Source organism: Heterodontus francisci, chromosome 7, assembly GCF_036365525.1.
Source record: "Heterodontus francisci isolate sHetFra1 chromosome 7, sHetFra1.hap1, whole genome shotgun sequence".
Lineage (NCBI taxonomy): Eukaryota > Metazoa > Chordata > Chondrichthyes > Heterodontiformes > Heterodontidae > Heterodontus > Heterodontus francisci.
Window position 1 is genome coordinate 115,593,170 of NC_090377.1, and position 20,072 is coordinate 115,613,241.

Below are 20,072 nucleotides of genomic sequence, written 5' to 3' on the forward strand. Positions count from 1 at the left end.
TACTGAGCCCTGAGGAACGCCACTGGAAACAGCCCTCCAATCGCCAAAACACCCGTCAACAATTACTCTTTGTTTCCTGCCACTGAGCCAAATTTTTATCCACCTTGCTGCATTTCCCTGGATCCCATGGGCTTTTATTTTTTTATCCAGTCTGCCATGTGGCACCTTGTCAAAAGCCTTGGCTAAAATCCATGTAGACCACATCAACTCCACTACCCTCACCTATCTTCCTTTTTACTTCTTCAAAAAATTCGATCAAGTTGGTCAATCAAGATCTTCCCTTAACAAATCCATGCTGACGATCCTTGATTAATCTATGCCTTACTAAGTGACAGTTTATCTTGTTTCTCAGAATAGATTCCAATAATTTGTCCACGACTGAGGTCGGACTGACTGGCCTGTAATTATTCAGCCTATCCTACGCTCCCTTTTTAAACAGAGGTACAACGTTAATAATTCTCCAATCCTTCAGCACCACACCAGTATCCAGTGAGGACTGGAAAATGATGGTCAGACCCTCTGCTATTTCCTCTCTTGCTTCTTTTAACAGCCTAGGATACATTTAATCTGGCCCTGATGATTTATCAACTTTCAAGGATGCTAATCCCATTAATACTTCCTCTCTCCCTATGTGTACCACATCCAATACTTCACACCCCTCTTCCTTAAGTACAATATCTGCATCGTCCCCCTCTTTAGTGAAGACAGACGCAAAGTATTCTTTCAGAACCATACCAATATCTTCTGCTCTTACTCATAGGTTACCCTTTTGGTCTTTTATGGGCCCTACTCTCTCCTTCGTTGTCCTCTTACTCTTAATGTATTGATAAAACATCTTTGGGTTTACCTTGATTTTGCTTGCCAATATTCTTTCATGTCCTCTCTTTTCTTTCCTAATTTCCTTTATGATTTCACCCCTCCACTTTCTATACGCCTCTCGGCTTTCTGTAGTATTGAGTTTTTGGCGTCGGACACAAGCTTTCCTTTTCTGCCTTATCTTACCCTGTAAGCTCCTTGACATCCATGGGGCCCTAGATTTGGCCGCCTCACCCTTTTTCTTCATGGGAGCATGTTTACCCTGAACCCCTTGTATCTCCCCTTTGAATGCCTCCCACTGTCCTGACACTGATTTACCTTCAAGTAGCTGTTTCCAATCTACTTTCACTAAATCACTCCTCAGTTTACTAAAATTAGCCTTGTCCCAATTGAGAACACTATCTCCTGTTCTGTCGCTGTCCTTTTCCATAATTATGTTCAAACTGACTGAATTATGGTCACTACCACCAAAATGCTCTCCCACTGCCACTCCTTCCACCTGCCAATCTTCATTTCCTAAAACTAAGTCTAAAACTGCGCCCTCTTTTGTTGGACTTGCTACATACTGGGCAAAAAAGTTCTCCTGAATGCACCTCAAGAATTCTGCTCCCACAATTCCTTTCACACTAAAACTATCCCAGTTAATATTGGGATAATTAAAATACCCTATTACTGCCCTATTGTTCTTGCACTTCTCAGAGATTTGCCTGCATATCTGTTCTTCTATTTCCCTCTGACTGTTTGGGCGTCTATAGTACACTCCCTGCAGTGTGACTGTCCCTTTATTGTTCCTTAGCTCAATCCATATGGCCTTATTTGATGAACCTTCCAACATATCATCCCTCCTCACAGCTGTAATAGTTTCCTTGACCAAAATTGCCACCACCCCTCCTTTCTTATCTCCCTCCCTATCATAGAGTCATAGAGTTATACAGCACAGAAACAGTCCATTCAGCCTATCGTGTCTGTGCCGGCCATCAAGCCCCTAAATATTCTAATCCCATTTTCCAGCACTTGTCCCGTATGCTATGCTGTGCCGTGTAAGCTATGGCGTCTGAAAATCCTGTAACCAGGAATGTTGAGCTGCCATTCCTGTCCCTCCTTCAGCCATGTTTCTGTAATAGGGGTCAGGTCGGGTAGCAGGTCTTTACATCAGTACATGGGTAAAGGCCTGCTACCTGACCCGATCCCGAAGGATCCCGATGACATGTGTTAGGTTAGGTTCGGGTCGGGTCGGACTTCCGGGTCCGGCATTCAGGCTCGGGTCGGGTTTCCTTTGGACACCTTTAATTGAAATAGATACCCTTGAGCACTGCCAAAATCTTTATTTTCTAATCCTGGTTTCCTCTGCCTTCCAGACTCATTCATTAATTTTCCGCCTTCCATTTTAATTTCTGATTTTGTCCTAGCTGAGTCGACCTTCAGGTCCCCATCTCCCTGCCAAACTAGTTTATACCCTCCCCAACAGCACGAGCAAAACGTCCCGCAAGGAACTCAGTCCTGGCTCTGTTCAGATGCAACCCATCCAGCCTGCACAGGTCCCATCTGCCCCAGAGCTGGTCCCAATGTCCCAGGGATCTGAAGCCCTCCCTCCTGCACCATCTTTCCAGCCATGCATTCATCTGTCTTATCCTTCTATTTCTATACTCACTTGCTCGTGGCACTGGGAGTAATTCAGAGATTACTACTTTTGAGGTCCTGCTTGCGAATTTCATCCCGAGCTCCCTAAATTTTGACAGCAAGACCACATTCCTCTTTCTCCCTATGTCGTTGGTTCCGTGAACTGTGAACCGTGACTGCTGGCTGTTTACCCTCGCCCTTCAGGATGCTCTGTAGCCGCTGAGTGACATCTTTGACCCTGGCACCAGAAACAAAACACTATCTTGGATTCACGTCTGCGGCCACAGAAACGCCTGTCTGTTCCCCTGACTATTGAATCACTTGTCGTTATGGCTCTTAAAGTCTTCCCTGTACCGCCCTGTGCAGCTGAGACACTCGTGGTACCACGGACTTGGCTCTGGATGCACTCCCCAGGTGAAGCATCACTTCCTCAGTGTTCAAAACTGAATACCTGTTAGACAGTGAGATGCACTCAAGGCTAACGCGGCAGGTTCTATCCCCTCTCCTGATATGGCATTCTCCTGTGGGTGGACCAGAGATGGGATATAATCTCGAGCTGGATCTGTTTCTGGAGATCACCTCATACAGTAGGCTGGTATCCTACAGTATAAATCAAGGTCATTGTGATCTCCTGGACTGCTTTCAGTTGACTGAAGAGATTGGAGAGGAATGTTCAGGACATTTTCTGCCCTGAACGGCCTAGATTTCCAGCTGTTTTTTCTCACCTCTCCCATGGCTCTGGAAGGGTGGGGAGTATCCGTATTGTGATGCACAAGGGGATCGGAATGATATGAGCTGGCAGAGTCCAACAAGATAGTGCGAATGGGGCAGACAGGATGGGAAGAAGGTCGATGAGATTAACCCCCTGCTGGGGGAAGGTTAAGAGAGGAGGATGGGGCAGTTGTTGCTGCTCCATCACAACAATTTAAAGATAAAGATCGAGTCTTGATCAAAATCCTGGAAGACAGAAAGTCAAATCCAGGCACAGGTAACATCACAAGCAGATAGCATGTATGACAGCAGTGAGTGCCTCAATGAACACTTCAGGGAACACAAGGAGAGGCACAGAGGGAAGATGTGGGTTATCCAAGGGGAATTCAAGCTCGGAAGTGTAGCAGGAGAGGAGGAAGGCAGAGAAACTGTGCTGGGTTGGAGTAGGGATTAGGGTGGACAAAGTAACCAAGGGAGGAGAAATGAGAAGAGGTTTTACTGGGAGGTCAGGAAGGGGAGGAGGCAGGAGACAAGGTCCCAAGAGAAAACAGGAGGAAAGAAGGAGAGGTAGAAATAATAGATGTGGTCAAGAGCAGCAGCCAGAATGCACACACGAGTAGATACAGTGGGAACTTGAGTTATATAGGATAGCAGAGATTAGAAGAGACAAGCTCTGTTCTTAGATAGAGGATGTTCCCCCTGACTTCAGCTGCCATGTTACACCATGGATATTCAATATGTTAATGTTCCAATATTTAATTAACCCACTGTCAGCCCACAGAGTAAACCTTCACTGGATCAACAACCCCACCAAACACAAAAGTACTCCACAAAGCAAAGCCCACAAACCCAACAGAAGTTGTCACTTTTTTAATCATTCTCCCACTAGATGGTTTGCTGAGTAAAAGGTTTGATCCCAGGTCTGTGCTGATTCTCTGATGGTTTGCTGGGTAAAGGCTCCAATCCCAGCTGTACAGATTTTTCTGATGGTTTACTGGGGAAAGGGTTTGATCCCCGGTTTGTACTGATTCTCTGATGGTACATTTTAGTCCCCAAAGTCCTTAGGTTTGGCCGTTGAGATATTCAGATAATTGCACATTCAAATTAGGCTACACATGAGAGAGATGTAAAGAAGGGGAAAAAAATGGAAATTCCACTGATAATTACAAAATCCCAACAGTATAAAGCTCTTCATTAGTGCTTGTGAAATTCAGCATTTGGAATAATGTACAGGATTCATTGAAACTATATTTTCATGATAATCTCCAAAATGTTATTTTTGTAGATGATTTTAAAAGTAAGTAGCATGGACTCCAGTTCAACAGAGTACTGCTTTGACAGAGTACTTACTCGGGGAATTTGGTGAGTCAGGGAATTCAGCACAGTGAGGGAAGAGGTGCATTTCTGTCTCCGGGTTTTGGAACTTGAACGGCAGCTGGAGTCACTACGGGGCATCCACGAGGCTGGAACTTCATGGATAGCAAATTTCTGGAGGTGGTCACCCCGCAGCTTAACAATGTGCAGGCAGAGAGGGAGTGGGTGACCACAAGGAGGACAAGACAGGCGGGGCAGGGATCCCATGAGCGCATCTCACTCTCCAACCAGTATTCGGTTCTGAATACTGGTGAGAGTGATGGTTCCTGTCGGGAGTGCAGCCAGAGCCAAGTCCATGGCATCATGTGTGGCTGAGCTGACTAGTGGGGGAGGAAGAAGAGTAGAAGAGCAATAGTGGTAGGGGATTTGATATTGGGAACAGATAGGTGCTCTGCGGCCACTGTTGTGACACCAGGATCATACGTTGCCTCCCTGGTGCCAGGGTCAAGGACATCACTGAGCGGCTGCGGGACGTTCTGAAGGGGGAGGGTGAACAGCCAGAGGTTGTGGTCTGTATTGGCACCAATGACATAGACATAAAGAGAGATGAGGACCTGAAGGCCGAATTTAGGGAGAGAAATTGAAAAGCAGGACCTCAAAGATAGTAATATCCCAATTAATCCTGGTGCCACCTGCTAGTGAGTGCAGAAAGAGGAAGATAGATCTAATGAATACAAGGCTGGAGACATGGTGCAGGAGGGAGGACTTTAGATTCCTGATATTGGGACCACTTCTGGGGGAGGTGGGACCTGTACAAGCCAAACGGGCTGCAGCTCAACAGGGCTGGGACCCAGATACTCACAGGGAATTTTGCTCGTGCTGTTGGGGAGGGTTTAAAATAGCTTGATCGGGGATGGGAACCTGAGAGTAGATTCAGAAGGGAGAGGAGAAAAGTAGCAAATGGAAAGCAGACAATTAGTAAATGTGTTTGGAAGGCAGAGGAAACATCGGCTAGAAAATAGACAAGGGAGTTTGATAGTGCTAAATGATATATCCTTCAATGCAAGAAGTCTAGGGAATAAGGCAGATGAGCTGAGGACACAGATTGACACATAGGAGTATGATATTATAGCTATTACTGAGACATTGCTGAAAGAAGGGCAGGAATGGCAACTCCACATTCCTGGTTACTGGGATTTCAGACGAGATAGAGAGAGGGATAAAGAAGAGAGTGCTGTGGCATCATTGATTAAAAAAACAAATCGAACTGTGGGGTGGGGGGTGGGGGATGATATGGTACAGGAATCACAAATGAGGCCATATGGGTTAGACTGAAGAACAGAAATGGGGCAATCACACTGCTGGGAGTGTACTACAGGTCGCCAAACAGTCAGAGGGACATAGAAGAACAAATATGTAGCAAATCTCTGAGAAGTGCAAAAACAATACTGCAGTAATAGTGGGGGATTTAAACTATCCCAATATTAATTGGGATAGAATTAGTGTGAAAGGCACCGAGAGAGCGGAATTCTTAAAATGTATTCATGAAAGCTTTTTCAGCCAGTGCGTAGCAAGCCCAACAAGAGAGGAGGCTGTTCTGGACTTAGCTTTAGGGAATGAAGCTGAGCAGGTGGAAGGGGTATCAATGGGGGTGCACTTTGGTGGAAGTGATCATAATTCAATTAGATTTACATTAATTATGGAAAAGGTCAAAGAAAGACCAGGAATAAAAGAGCTCAACTGGGGAAAGCTAATTTTACTAAGCTGAGATGTGATTTAGCTAAAGTGGACTGAAATCAGCGACTTGAAGGTCAATCAGTGCCGGATCATTCGGAGGCATCAAGGAAGAGCTAATGAGGATTCAGAGCAAGTATGTTCCCTTAACCAAAAAGGGTGGGACTAACAAATCCAGAGCCCCTGAATGTCGAGGGTCTTAAAGGAGAGGATAAAGAAAAAAAGGGAAGCTGATAACAGGGCTCAATATTGTGGAAAACCTAGTGGAGTATAAAAAATGGAGGGGTGAAAAAAATTGGTAAGTAAAATCAATGAAAAGAACAAAGATTTTTTAAATAAATATAGCTAACAGCGTACTAATGTTTGAATAGGGGGAAAGTGATAGACCAAGTAATTCCAGGCCAGTCAGCCCAACCCTGGTGGTGGGAAAACTATTTCAAAAAATTCTGAGAGACAGGATAAAGCTTCATTTAGAAAGACAGTCAACATGGATTTGTTAAGGGAAGGGCATGTCTGACTAACATGAGTGAATTTTTTTGAGGAGGTAACAAGGTGGGTTAATGAGGGTAGTGCATTTGATGCAGTCTATATGGATTTTAGCAAGGCTTTTTATAAGGTCCCACATGGCAGACTGTCACAAAAGTAAAAGCCCATGGGGTACAAGGCAAAATGACAAGTTGGATCCAAAATCGGCTGAGAGGCAGGAAGCAAAGGAAGTTGGCTGATGGGTAGTTTTGTGATTGGAAGGCTGTTTCCAGTGGGGTTCCACAAGGCTCAGTACTAGGTCCCTTGCTTTTTGCAGTATATATCAATGATTTGGACTTGAATGTAGGGATCTGATTAAGAAGTTGCAGATGATATAAAAATTGGCTGTGTGGTTGATAATGAAGGGGAAAGCTGTAGAGGGACGGGATTGAATTAACTTTGCATTTCTCCCACCACAATCAGAATCGTATATTTTGATTGGGGGCTTTGACTTGAGCGGTCGATTGTAACAGTACATATTCATTTCATTCACTCCTCCATTTTACAATAACTACAGTTGACATTGCTTATAGCAGCCATTTCAGGTTCAAGTTTAAATTTTTTCATCATCCTTCCTTTGGATGACGTACCATGTAAACATTACATTTCTTTTGGTTACGTGTCATCAAATTGGGTTGTAGTTTCGTGCGCAAGTTTGTATTATTTTAGCAAACTAACAGGAAAAGCCCATGAGGTTTATTCACTGTTGCCTGATGAGAGTTTATCAGACTATGAGATTTTAAAATGCTATCCTGGGTACATATGAGCTAGTACCAAAGGTGTACCGCCAAAAATTCTGAACCCTCCGAAAACAGCCTAAATAAACTTACCTTGAGTTTGAAAAGTTAAGCAGCTTGCTTTCAACCAATGCGTACGGGTACTTAAGATAGAGTCCACCAATGAAAACCTCAGAGAAGTGATCCTCCTCGACGAGTTCAAAAGCTCACTTCCCCTTTCCATAAGAAACCACGTGGAAGAACAAAACGTTCCAAGAGCCAGGTAGGCAGCAATCCTGGCCCAATTCACAAGCCCTTGCCCCAAGGGAAACCCTTCCCTAGTCAGCTCCAAAATCCTGAAAAGAATAGAAGGTGGGAGGGTGATAGGAGGATGAACAGCCCTGGGCAAGAAGGGAGAGCTGGAAACACAGGGGGCCTTCCTCAGGCCAAAAAGGTGGGTGTTGAGAGCAGGACAGTGCAGCACAGTGGCGCAGTGGTTAGCACCGCAGCCTCACAGCTCCAGGGACCGAGGTTCGATTCTGGGTACTGCCTGTGTGGAGTTTGCAAGTTCTCCCTGTGTCTGCGTGGGTTTCCTCCGGGTGCTCCGGTTTCCTCCCACATGCCAAAGACTTGCAGGTTGATAGGTTAATTGGCCATTATAAAATTGCCCCTAGTATAGGTAGGTGGTAGGGAATTAGAAGGACAGGTGGGGATGTAGTAGGAATCTGGGATTAGTGTAGGATTAGTATAAATGGGTGGTTGATGGTCGGCACAGACTCGGTGGGCCGAAGGGCCTGTTTCAGTGCTGTATCTCTAAACTAAACTAAAGGAGTGACGCCCAAAAACCTGTATGTTTCCATTGTAACAAGGCAGGTCACCTTCGAGCTGACTGCTGGAAGTTACAGAGAAAACCCATAAGTTTAGTCAGGGTACACATACCAGTGCAAGAAAAGGGGCCCTGATGGAAAGCACAGCAGACCAGGCTGTGTCTCTAACTGCGGCAGTAAAATCTATCGCTGTGAGTGTGGGAAAACTTAGCGAAATCCCAGAGAGTGACCAAGATTTTGAGTCCAGAGGAAAAGTGACCCCCATACCCCTCGAGTGAGGTGAGTAAGCCCACAGTCATCCTCAGGGATACAGGGGCCGCCCAATCCCTCATTCTGGGAAGACTGCTAGTAAATAGTATGGGTGGAAAGTATATGCCCATAACTTTATACCGGGTGCACGTGGAGTGCGACCTTGTTTCAAGACCAGTAACCATGGGGATTGTCCCTAGTTTACCTGTGGATGGGGTCGACCTGCTCCTGGGTAATGATCTGGCGAGGGCAAAGGTGGTAGCATCTCCAGTGGTTTTTGAAAGACCAAAAAAGGTCAGGGAGACAGAGCAGTTACAGGAAAAGGTCCCTGGCATTCTCCCTGACTGTGTGGTGACCTGGTCCATGGCCAAACAAGCTCCGTCAGAGGAGGCTGAACTGGCACTGCAGACAGATGACCCGACTGTCTGGTTATCTGAAACCTTCTTTGGGAAGTTAGAAGACCCAGAGGATGGATTAAGTAGGTCTTCCTTGGTCGAGACTCAACAAATCGACACAGGGTTAAAAAAGTTAGCACAGACTGCCCAAACTGAAGCTGAAGCAGAGGGAGTTCCAGAGTACGACTATTTAAAGGATGAGGTGCTGATGAAGAAGTGGAAACCTCCTCACAGACCTGCAGATGAAGAGTGGACAGTGGTTCACCAGGTAGTGGTGTCGCCGAGGTACCGTAGGGAAATATTGAGAATAGCCCACGACATTCCAATGGCTGGACATGTCGCTATTAGAAAAACCTAAGGCCACATCAGACAGCATTTTCACAGGCCACAACTCCACAAGGATGTGGTGGAGTTCTGTGAGACTTGCTACATGTGCCAGGTTGTGGGGAAGCCTCAAACTGCAATAAAACCCGCACCCTTAATTCCCATATTGGCTTTTGGGGAACCGTTCAGCAGAGTGCTGGCAGATTGTGTGGGACACCTGCCGAAAACAAAAGGGGGCTACCAGTATCTGCTCACCATTATGGATGTGGCTACTCAATTTCCAGAGTCTATCCCTCAAAGAACTATCTCTGACAAGGTAATGGTGTAGGGACTAACCCAGTGTTCACCCAATATGGTCTGCCTGCTGAGATCCAGTCGGATCAGGCCACAAATTTTATGTCCAGTATTTTTCAAAAAGTCATGGGTAATCTGGGCATAACCCAACTAAAGTCCTCAGCCTACCACCCACAGTCACAAGGGACTTTGCAGCAGTACCACCGGACCCTAAAGACAATGATCAGTCATGACTGGGACAAAGGGCCGGGATTTCTTCTGTTTGTGACCAGGCGCACACCCAATGAGTCCACTGGCTTTAGTTCCTTTGAATTAGTTTATGGACACGAGGTGAGAGGTCCTTTAAAACTAGTCAAGGAGAGGGTTTTGGGACACAGGGACGATCCTTCCCTGTTAGACTACATCTCCATGTTCCGAGAATGGCTCACGAGAGCCTGTGCGGTGGCTCAGGAACACCTCAAAACCTCCCAGACAGCTATGAATAGGCAGGCGGATAAACATGCCAAGGCCAGAATATTTCAGCCCACAGGCCATGTGTTAGTGCGATTACTAATACAGGGAGAATCATTGAAAGCCCAATTCAATGGCCCATACAGAGTGGTAAAGCGAAGGTAAATTATATAATTGACGCCACAGATCGTAGGAAAAAGCAAAGGCTGTGCGACATCAATATGTTAAAAGAATACCACAGCCATGAAGGGGCAAACAAGCACACATCTGTAAGGCAGTCAGGAAAGAGGAGGGTGAAAGGGACAGTCAGGATGAGTTAGAAGGAGGCCAGGAGGATTCCCAAATCAAACCCCCTACCATCCGGTTCACTAACAATGAAATGTTAGGGAAATTGGACACTGTACTCTCCTATTTAAACACAGAACAGAGAGGAGATCTAACAAGGCTTCTCAGCATTTAAAGAGATCTGCAGGGGCAAACCAGGGTGCACGACCCTAACCCTACACCATGTGGATGCAGGAGAGACCCCTCCCATAAAAAATCCCTATCGCCAAGGTCCCAGGAAACTGACCCAGGTTCAGGAGGAAGTTCAGAATGAAGACCTAGAAATTAAAGATTTAAATTCTGAAGGGAGACACAGAAAAGCTCATAAGCCAAAGGAAAACCCTAAGTCCAAGAAGGTATTTGTGACAGATTTGGAGGGTGTGATGGTGGTGGTGACTGCAATTCAAGTATCCTAACTGAGGAGGAATTGTGGGCCAGGTTGGATGAGCTGGAACAACAGGGATGCAGGACGAAATTGATTGGTGGTCTCAAGCTGCAAGGAAAAAAAATCCAGCACTGGGTTAAAGTACAAAATGACTGAAAGACTTCAAGACATGTTTAAAACTTTGCCTGACAAAGTGTCTTATGATGTTATGGTGCCATTTGGCCCACTTGCATTTATGCCAGGTAACCTCACTCTTCCCCTCCCTGCACCTCCCTCGACCCTCCCTTCTTTCGACCCTGATGCCAGTCCCACTTCCTCCCTGCTTCCTCTCTCCTCTCTGAACCCCTCGCTCCTGCATCCTCACTTTCTCCTCCTCCATCCTCCCCTCCTCCTCCCCCCTCATCTTCTCCCCTCCTCCCTTTCATCCCACTACTCCCTCCTCCTAGCACCCCTCCTGACCTCCCCTCCCCCATCTCCCCATTCCACTCCTCCTTTCCCCCCTCCACCCCCTCCTCCTTTCCCCCATCCCCTCATGCACCTCCCTGTGGACCCCCCGCCATCCCTCCACTGCCACTCCTGCCCACCCCTCACCCAAGCTCCTCTCCATCCCCATCTCCATATCATCCAGCTTCCCGTACAGGAATTAATTTGGAAAGGATTGAAAGGACAGTGAGGCCTGGTTTTGACGTTTGGTCGATTGCCAAGCTTGTGAATAATAAAACACTTCAGGGTATTAATGTTCAGATTTGACAGGGTGGACTAAATTCCAACACCACATGGAGCTTGTGATTGGAAGCTGGGCTTGTTGAATTTGTCACCTGATGTTCTTTCCTGTTACTGGTGAGTGATGGATGTGTTCAAGTCCAGGCAGATTTTAAGGTTCAGAGCATTGTTTGTACTGCTCCTTATACCAGATTGCTGTCTCGCTAGATGACAGAAGACAAAGAGGGTTTGGGCTGTGGAGAACCAGGTTATTTTTTGCACAAAGAACAACAACTCCCAAAGTGCCTTTGCAGGTAAGTTAAGGGAGAGGTTGCCCCAAGATGGAGGTGGCCTCTCTCCAACTGTTTCAAATGTAAAATCAAAACTGGCCTCACCATTGTGGGAAGGGGCACCCTGTCCACATGGCGGCCCGCAGCTGTAACTGAAGTCAAGTAGGCTGGGGGTGGGGGGAGGGGGCGGGCCTCTGAGCTTGCCGGGAGCACTGGTCCATTGGTCTGCTGCTGGGAGGCTGCTCCCAGGTAGCTGGCCTCTTCCCAGCGCCTCTGGGACCTGAAGGCCCACTGGAAAAATCCAGTTGGCCTCTGACAATCGGCCTTAGTCGGCCCTTAACTAGTTGAAATAAAAAGACAAAGTGCTGGAAATACTCAGCAGTTCTGGCACCATCTGTGGAAAGAGAAACAGTGAACATTTCATGTCTGTGTCCTTTCATCAGAACCTGCTGAGTATTTCCAGCACTTTCTGTTCTTTCAGATTACCAGCATTCGCAGTATTTTGCTTTTCCCTTGACAAGTTGAATCGGCTCCCTGCCGCTTGTAGGAGGGCCTCACCCACCCCTTTCTGCCGCCTGGAAAATGGCCCAGTGGGTGGGATGGAGTCGGGGAACCGGCTCGTTGCCCGGCAACGCAGTACTCCACACCCGCCTTCCTCCGTTCAGAGACTGTGTAGCATTTTGGTAAGAATCTGAAAACACTCGCTTAGCAATTATCATGATGGATCACGTTTAATTGATGCAATCTTCTCTAATTCTAAACTGCACTGTTAGCAGCTCTAGTAAGTTGCTGTTTGGGATAGAAATGCGATACTGTACTCATGTGCCTCCTGGCTTGACGTAGTCATGTGACCTCTACCATGAGGCACTCTGACTGCAGGCAGCCATCACAAGCAGTTTCATTAAAGACACAGTACACACCAGACTGTTATCCTGTGAGCTCATAACATGGTGTCAGAGTGGAGCTGAGAGTGAGTGTTGAAGAGCTGTTTAGAAGCACAGCTACAGAACCAAGGTCACAGGAATGGTCACAACTGCTAAAAGCTGCTAAAAGCTACAGGAAGCCACAGAAAAGGAATAGAGAAACAGCTGAAAGCACAGGGTATGAAATTGGCTGCAAATGTTTCCTCTGCCTGTGCCAGTCGAAATGAAAGGTGGTATGAAGCAGAACTGGCAGTTTTTCCACTCGCAATGGCAAAATTATGAAATTACAACAAAATTAATTAGCAAACCAGAGCAGCTACAAGTAGCTACACTTTTATTACTGTTGGGGAGAGACTGTTACAAAGTGTATTCCACCCCTAAATCTCTCCGAAGAGCATTAAAAAACAGACATCTGAAAGTTTGAACACCTTGAAGTCACACTTTGAACCCCAAGTGAACATAACCTCTGAACAGTATGTGTTCAATATTAGAGCCCAAGGTGAAAAAGAGTCCATTGATCAGTATGTGACTGCATTAACACAGCTCGCAGAATCCTGTGAATTTGCACTGTAAAAGATGGTCTAATTAAAGACAAGATTGTATTAGGCATAAGAGATCCCTCAGTGAGAGCACGTCTACTGAGAGAAGACAAACTGACTATCAGGAAAGCGATTGACATGTGCAGAAGTGGTGAGGTTGTAAATCAGCAGCTGTACCATATTCATGGCAGAACAGACCAGGCCTTGCATTATGCTGATAGACATTCCAGGCCGAAAGGGCAGAAAGATCACAGACAAAGGGCAGGATTCAAATACTGCTGAGGGGATCACGCACAGGAAAAGAAGGCATGTTTCGTGTGGGGAGAGCAGTGTTCTCACTGCAAGAAGCTGAATCATTCGACACACAAATGTTTGGTTGGAAGGAAGCACAACAAACAGGTACGGATGGCCACTGGAGGGATGTCAGCTGATGATTCTGACAAATCACTAGACACCATCCAACAGGTTGGTTCAGTCAGACTGATAGGTGATGAATGGTTTGTGACAGTTGGAATGATGACTGCAGAAGGAGAATATCAAGTCAACATAAAGTGCCAGATAGACACCGGTGCATCATGCAACATCATGATCTTCACAGACCTCTGCGAAGTAGCTCAACATGGCGATCCAAAAATGAAATCATCAAAAGTATGTTTGAGGCTATATGATGGCACCAAACTAGTGCCGAGAAGACAAATTACTCTGAGAGCCCAATGCAATGACTAGAATTAAGAGCTGGAGTTCCAGATCATAGACGGCAAGCAAAAGCCACTCATCTCAGCCGCAGCAAGTCTAAAGCTTGGACTGGTAACCCTCAATGCACAAAAGAGATTTGCAACGTGCCACAGCGCACTAAACCATTGACCACGGAAGAGATCCTAGAGGAGTACAATGATGTATTTACAGGTCTAGGATGTCTTCCAGGAGAACATCATCGTGAAGTCGGTGAGAGGGTAAGTCCAATTCAGCATCTGCTGAGGAAAGGTCAGCTGCCCTCAAGGCCAGCCTGAAAGACAAGATAGAAGAGCTGGAAAAGAAGGGAGTAATCAAGAAAGTGACAACCCCGACAGAATGAAATTAGCAGCATGGTAACAGTGAAACAACCGGGAAAACTGAGAGTATGCATTGACCCAAAGGATCTAAATAAAACTCTGAAGAGATCTCACTCACCCATACCAACCATTGGCAAAAATCTTCACTACCCTAGATACGAAGGATGGTTACTGGCAAGTGAAGTTGGATGAAAGCAGCAGCTTTCTAACTACATTCTGGATACCGTTCGGGAGATACCGATGGTTGCGCATGCCGTTTGGCATTTCCATGGCCCCAGAGCAGATTCAACACAGAAAACATGAGATAGTGATCTTCCCAGAGTGGAAGTGAGAGTGGATGATCTGCTAGTTTATGGATGTGGAGACTCAATGGAAGAAGACATTGCTGACCATGATCAAAATCTAGTGCGACTGAGGGACAGAGCTCGCCAGATGAACCGGAAGCTGAAAAAAAAAAATTGCAATTAAAGATGCCCAAAGTCAAGTACATAGGTCATGTACTGACAGAAAAAGGTCTTTGCCCAGATCCTGAAAAGATGAGAGCTGGAGCAGCGATGCGATGAACAACAGATGTAAAAGCAATGCAACGATTTGTTGGATTCGTCAACTATTTAGCCAAATCTTTGCCCAATTTGTCATTGGAGTGTGAACCATTACAGCAACTCACTGCCAAGGATGTGCAGTGGTATTGGGGCACAGAACAAGAAGCAGTGTTCACTAAAATCAAGCAACTAGTGACTGCAAAGCCAGTGCTGAAATACTATGATGTAAAAGATGAAGTTACAGTGCAGTGTGACGCCAGCGAGACAGGACTTGGAGCAACCCTAATGCAGCAAGAACAATTGGTTCCATTTGTATCCAGGACGTTAATGCAAACGGAACGATGCTATGCTCAGATCGAGAAAGAGTGCCTGGCCATTGTCTTTGCTTGTAAACATTCTCATCAATTGCGACTTGGAAGAGACAAAGTGACAGTCAAGTCCAACCACAGGCCACTTCAAAGCATTTTCCTCAAGCCGTTACTATCTGCTTCAAAGCGTCTGCAAAGGATGTTACTCCGTTTACAAAGATACTATCTGGAAGTGACATACAAGCAAGGGAAACAGATGTACATCACTGACATGCTGTCGAGAGCTGCTCTCCCTATGAGTACAGAGGATGCTACAACAAAGTGTGAAATCTTCCAGATCCAACATGAAGCTGCAGCTCGACATGATCGGGAAGTCATCAACCCAGCAGAGACATTGAATCTGACTGACATGCACCTTGTTCAAATCAAGCGAACTACCCAACAAGATCCAACTCTCCAAGTGTTGCAAGAAATTGTGATGAAAGGATGACCTGACAGCAACAAGGACACTCCTGTGATCACAGCAGTGTATTGGGCTCACAGAGATGAATTGACAACCCAATATGGCATTGTGCACAAAGGAAATAGAGTCATTATCCCAAAGGAGTTGAGAGGAGAGATGCTAAAGCGCATCATGCAAGCAACCAAGGAATTGAGTTGAGTCTGAGGAAGGTGAGAGAAGTGCTCTACTGGCCAAACATGAACAATGAAATCAAGGACCACATCAGCCAGGGCAGTGAGTGTAACGAGTACCAAGCTAAGCAAACTAAAGAGTCGCTGATGGCACATGACATCCCAGACAGACCATGGATGAAGCTGGGAGTAGACATCTTCACTCTCGCAGGAACTAATTATCTTGTCACTGTAAACCAGCTGACTTCAATGACTACCGGTGAGATTATAGATTACCTGAAAGCACACTTCAGTCGTTACGGTATTCCAGACATTGTTTTGACAGACAATGGCCCTCAGTTCACGAGTGAAGAATTTAGCCACTTCAAAAAGGATTGGGAAATCCAACACCATCCTTCCTCACCACACTATCCCCGGTCAAATGGAAAGGCTGAGGTGGCAGTGAAAATCGCCAAAGGAATCATAAAGGAATTGAGCAAATCTGGCACAGATGTGTACAAGGGAATTCTCTAGTGGTGAAACACACCTACTGAAGACATGGAAAGTAGTCCAGTACAAAGACTAATGTCACGCCGCACCCAAGCTACTCTTCCAATAGCAAAAAAGCTACTGAAGCCAGAACTAGTAACAGGTGTGAGTGACAATAACAAGGTGAAATGGCAGAAAGTCAAATTTCACGTTGACAGAACTACCAAAACATTGACAGAAATGAGCATTGGAGAGCCAGTAAGAGTACAAACCTTCAATACTCTCAACAAGAGTCAGCCCAACTGGCAACTTGGGACCTGCGTAGAGCAGTTGTCACCTCAATTGTATGCGGTGGAAGTGAACGTCCAGGTATACTGTCGCAAGCACAGGCACACACGTACAATTGGAGAAGCTGTTCCGTCACAGCAGGCGGCATATCAGGAAGGTGAGAACTCACCAACTGCACAGACCCAGAACAACCATCAGCTCCAGAGGTCCACAGCACCCCAACAATGGATACGGAACAGCAACAGTTACCATGGCAACAAGTGACAAGGGAACGACACTTGCCGGAGAAGGAAAATCAACCAGATGAACAACCAACGATAACGTGCACGCGCACTATTAAGAGACAAGCACAATTTAATGACTATGTGTGCAATGCCTGTGCAGAGTCTGACAAGAATTACAAACTACTAATGCATGAGAACGTTGTGTGCATTGTGGGTAACTTGGCAACTCACAATGTCAATGATAATGCATGTACTTATTTTTGTATGACAAGGGGGATGTTTGGGATAGAAATGCAATACTGTACTAATGTGCCTCCTGGCTTGCCGTAGTCATGTGACTTCCACCATGAGACACTCTGACTGCAGGCAGCCATCACAAGCAGTTTCATTAAAGACACAGTACACACCAAACTGTTGTCCTGCGAGCTCATAACAGTTGTGTTCCAAACAACTTTTAGAAACCCAGCACATTTAACTCAATGCTTTAAATGTTTTATTTTAATTTTTGACTGCGTTTACAATATAAAGTTAATTTTTAATGGTGTTGGTGTACCGTGGTTCATTGTGATGAGAGTTGTGACTGAGCTGTTCAATATGTCTATAAAATGTGGAATGAGAAAAGGCCATTCAGACAATCATAATGAGACTAACTCAGAGGCACGTTGGGAGCAGGGAGGGCTTTGACATTGAGTGAGGGAGGCGGAAGTTAACTCAGTGCATCTGTCAGCGGCATTTCAACACAGCCAGCTCACTATTATTTTGGCGTTGATTGTGTGGCAGTGGGTGTGAAGAGGACTCGCATGGTGCGATCTCAACTCCAATATCTAAAGGGCCAATTCATCCACCTCCCTGTAGCCCCCCTTTCCCATAATTCCCCGTCTCCCTCTTCCCATTCCCACTCCCTCCCGCATTCTCTGCACCACCCCCTCTTACCCCTCCCCGTTCCCCTGCACCTTCCCCTCTCATCGCTTCCCATTCTCTTCTCCCCTTCCCCACATCTCCAGCTTCCTGCCTGGGAAATCACCCCGTTGCCTTCGACTGAAGGGAAAGTGGTGGGCGGTGCCTGGTGATTGATCGATTCCAAAGCCGTCAATCTTTCCACTATGTCAAAGTTGAACGTTATCACTGACATGTTTTATTATTTGAGCTCAATTCCAGCACAACACGGAGCTTGTGATTGGAAGCTGGGCTTGTTCACTTTGGGGCTTAATGTTCTTTCCTGTCACTGGTGAGTGATGGGTGTGTTCAGGTCCTGGTGGATTTTAAGATTCAGAGTATTGTTGGTACTGCCCCGAATACAGCAATGTCCTTCAGCTAGATGGCAGAAAAACCCATTCGGGCTGTGGAAAACAAGGTTATTAGGCTGTACAAAGAACCAAAACTCCCAAATTGTGAGTTATGTCATAAATCCAAGCAGATTTATTCCATCCTGCTTCACATGTGATACATCCATATAACGAGGGTACATTGTGAGGGATCAGGATATAATGTGAGGGACCCTGGGGTATACTGTGGAATTATGGCCAACACGGACTGTGGGCCGGAAAAAGTTGCCTTAAAATGTAAGCAACTAAACAGCAGATCAGAATGGCAGGAGTTCAGTCTTCGTGTGGTCAGTGGAGTAGCAGTGTTTTGGCGGCAGAGTCCCGGAATTTGGAACACACATTTTAGCAAAGAGTGTGCAGGACTGGGAGATGTGCAGTGGGCAGGGTCAGAGGTCAGGGTTTGGGGATTGGCAAGGAGTCCCAGGTAACTTTAAATTAGCTATTCACTTGTAGTTAGTCCTGAAATACACCTACTGTTGGCGCCAGGGCGATGTAAACAGTGGAACAGAGAAAGAGGGGCCAAGGATAGAAGTGCCCAGCTGCTGGCCAGACCTGTAGACGTGTAACCTCTCATGAAACAAGTTTAAAAGCCAGAGCCTTTCTGATGAAAGATCACAGACCTGAAACGTTATCTCTGTTTCTCTTTCCAGAGCTGCAGCCTGATCTGTTGAGTATTTCCTGCACTTTCTGTTTTTATTTCAGATTTCCAGCATCTGCAGTATTTTGCTTTCATTCTGGCAGAGGTCCAGTTGCTCGATTAGACACCAACATGGCGAGATGTTTTTTTGAGGAGCAGGAATTCGCTGCCTTGTATCAGAAATTCAGGCTTCCTTCACCTGCTGAAATCAACAATCTCATCCTCAACTATCTGCAGAGAAAGGTGAGAATGTGGCCGATCCAAAAATCAGCGTTCTGGGTCAGACGGTCAGGAGTTCAAGTCCCAGTCCAGAGACATGAACACGTAATCCTGACTGACATTCCCAATGCAGTACCGAGGCAGTGTGCACTATTGCCTTTCAGATGAGATGTTAAACTGAGGCCCTGTCTGCCCTCAGGTAAATGTAAAAGATCCCATGGCACTATTTCGAAGAAGAGGAGGGGAGTTGTCCCCGGTGTCCTGACCAACATTTATCCTCAATCAACATCACAAAAACAGATTATCTGGTCATTATCACATTGCTGCTTGTGGGAGCTTGCTGTGCACAAATTGGCTGTTACTGTAAAGCATTTTGAGACATCCTGAGATTGCAAAAGACTGGATAAAGAAATGTACTTGGGTGTGCAGGGTACAATTTCAAAATCTGCAGATGACACAAAACTTGAAAGTATAGTGGACAGCGAGGAGGATAGTGTTAAACTTCAAGAGGACATAGACAGGCTGGTGTATAGGGTGGACACATGACAGATGAAATTTAATGCAGAGAAGTGTCAGGTAATTCGTTTTGGTCGGAAGAACAAAGAGAGGTAATATAAAAATGAAGGGTGTCTATCTAAAGGGGGTGCAGGAGCCGTGGGACCTGGGGGTATATGTGCACAAATCATTGACGGTGGCAGGACAGGTTGAGAAAGTGTTTAAAAAGGCAAACAGGATCCTGGGCTTTAGAAATAGAGGCATAGAGTACAAAAGCAAAGATGTTAATGGTGAACCTTTATAATACACCTGTTTGCCCTCAATTGGAGAATTTTGTACATTTCTGGACACCACTCTTTAGGAAGGATGTGAAGGCTTTAGAGGGGGTGCAGAAAAGATTAACTAGAATATTTCCAGGGCTAAGGGACCTCAGTTACGTGGATTGATAGGAGAAGCTGGGGTTGTTCTCCTTCGAGAACAGGTTAAGAGAAGATTTGATAGAGGTTTTCAAAATCATGAGAGGGTTTGGACAGAGGAGATAGGGAGAAACTGTTTCTTTTGGTGAAAGGGTCAAGGACTAGAGGACATCGATTTAAGATGAATGGCAAAAGAACTAAAGGCGACGTGGAAAAACTTTTTTAAGCAGTGAGTGGTTAGAATCTGGAATGCACTGCCTGAGAGTTTGGTGGAGGCAGCTTCAATCGAACCTTTCAAAAGGGAATTGGATAATTATCCAAAGAGAA

General features: G+C 45.8%; 1 protein-coding gene across 2 annotated transcripts in view; it reads left to right on the forward strand.

Moving 5' to 3' along the window:
• The first annotated feature begins 11,599 nt into the window (after positions 1 to 11,599).
• LOC137372256 (putative methyltransferase DDB_G0268948) overlaps positions 11,600 to 20,072 on the forward strand; it is a 38,009-nt gene continuing 29,536 nt past the window's right edge. Inside the window, exons 1-2 of one of the 2 annotated variants that reach the window (XM_068035957.1) lie at positions 11,600 to 11,700; positions 18,681 to 18,858. In XM_068035957.1, the coding sequence (XP_067892058.1) occupies positions 11,615 to 11,700; positions 18,681 to 18,858 (264 nt within the window). In that variant the 5' untranslated portion in view covers positions 11,600 to 11,614. Of the gene's footprint in view, positions 11,701 to 18,628; positions 18,859 to 20,072 lie in introns of both variants that reach the window. The other variant, XM_068035958.1, reaches the window with a different exon arrangement.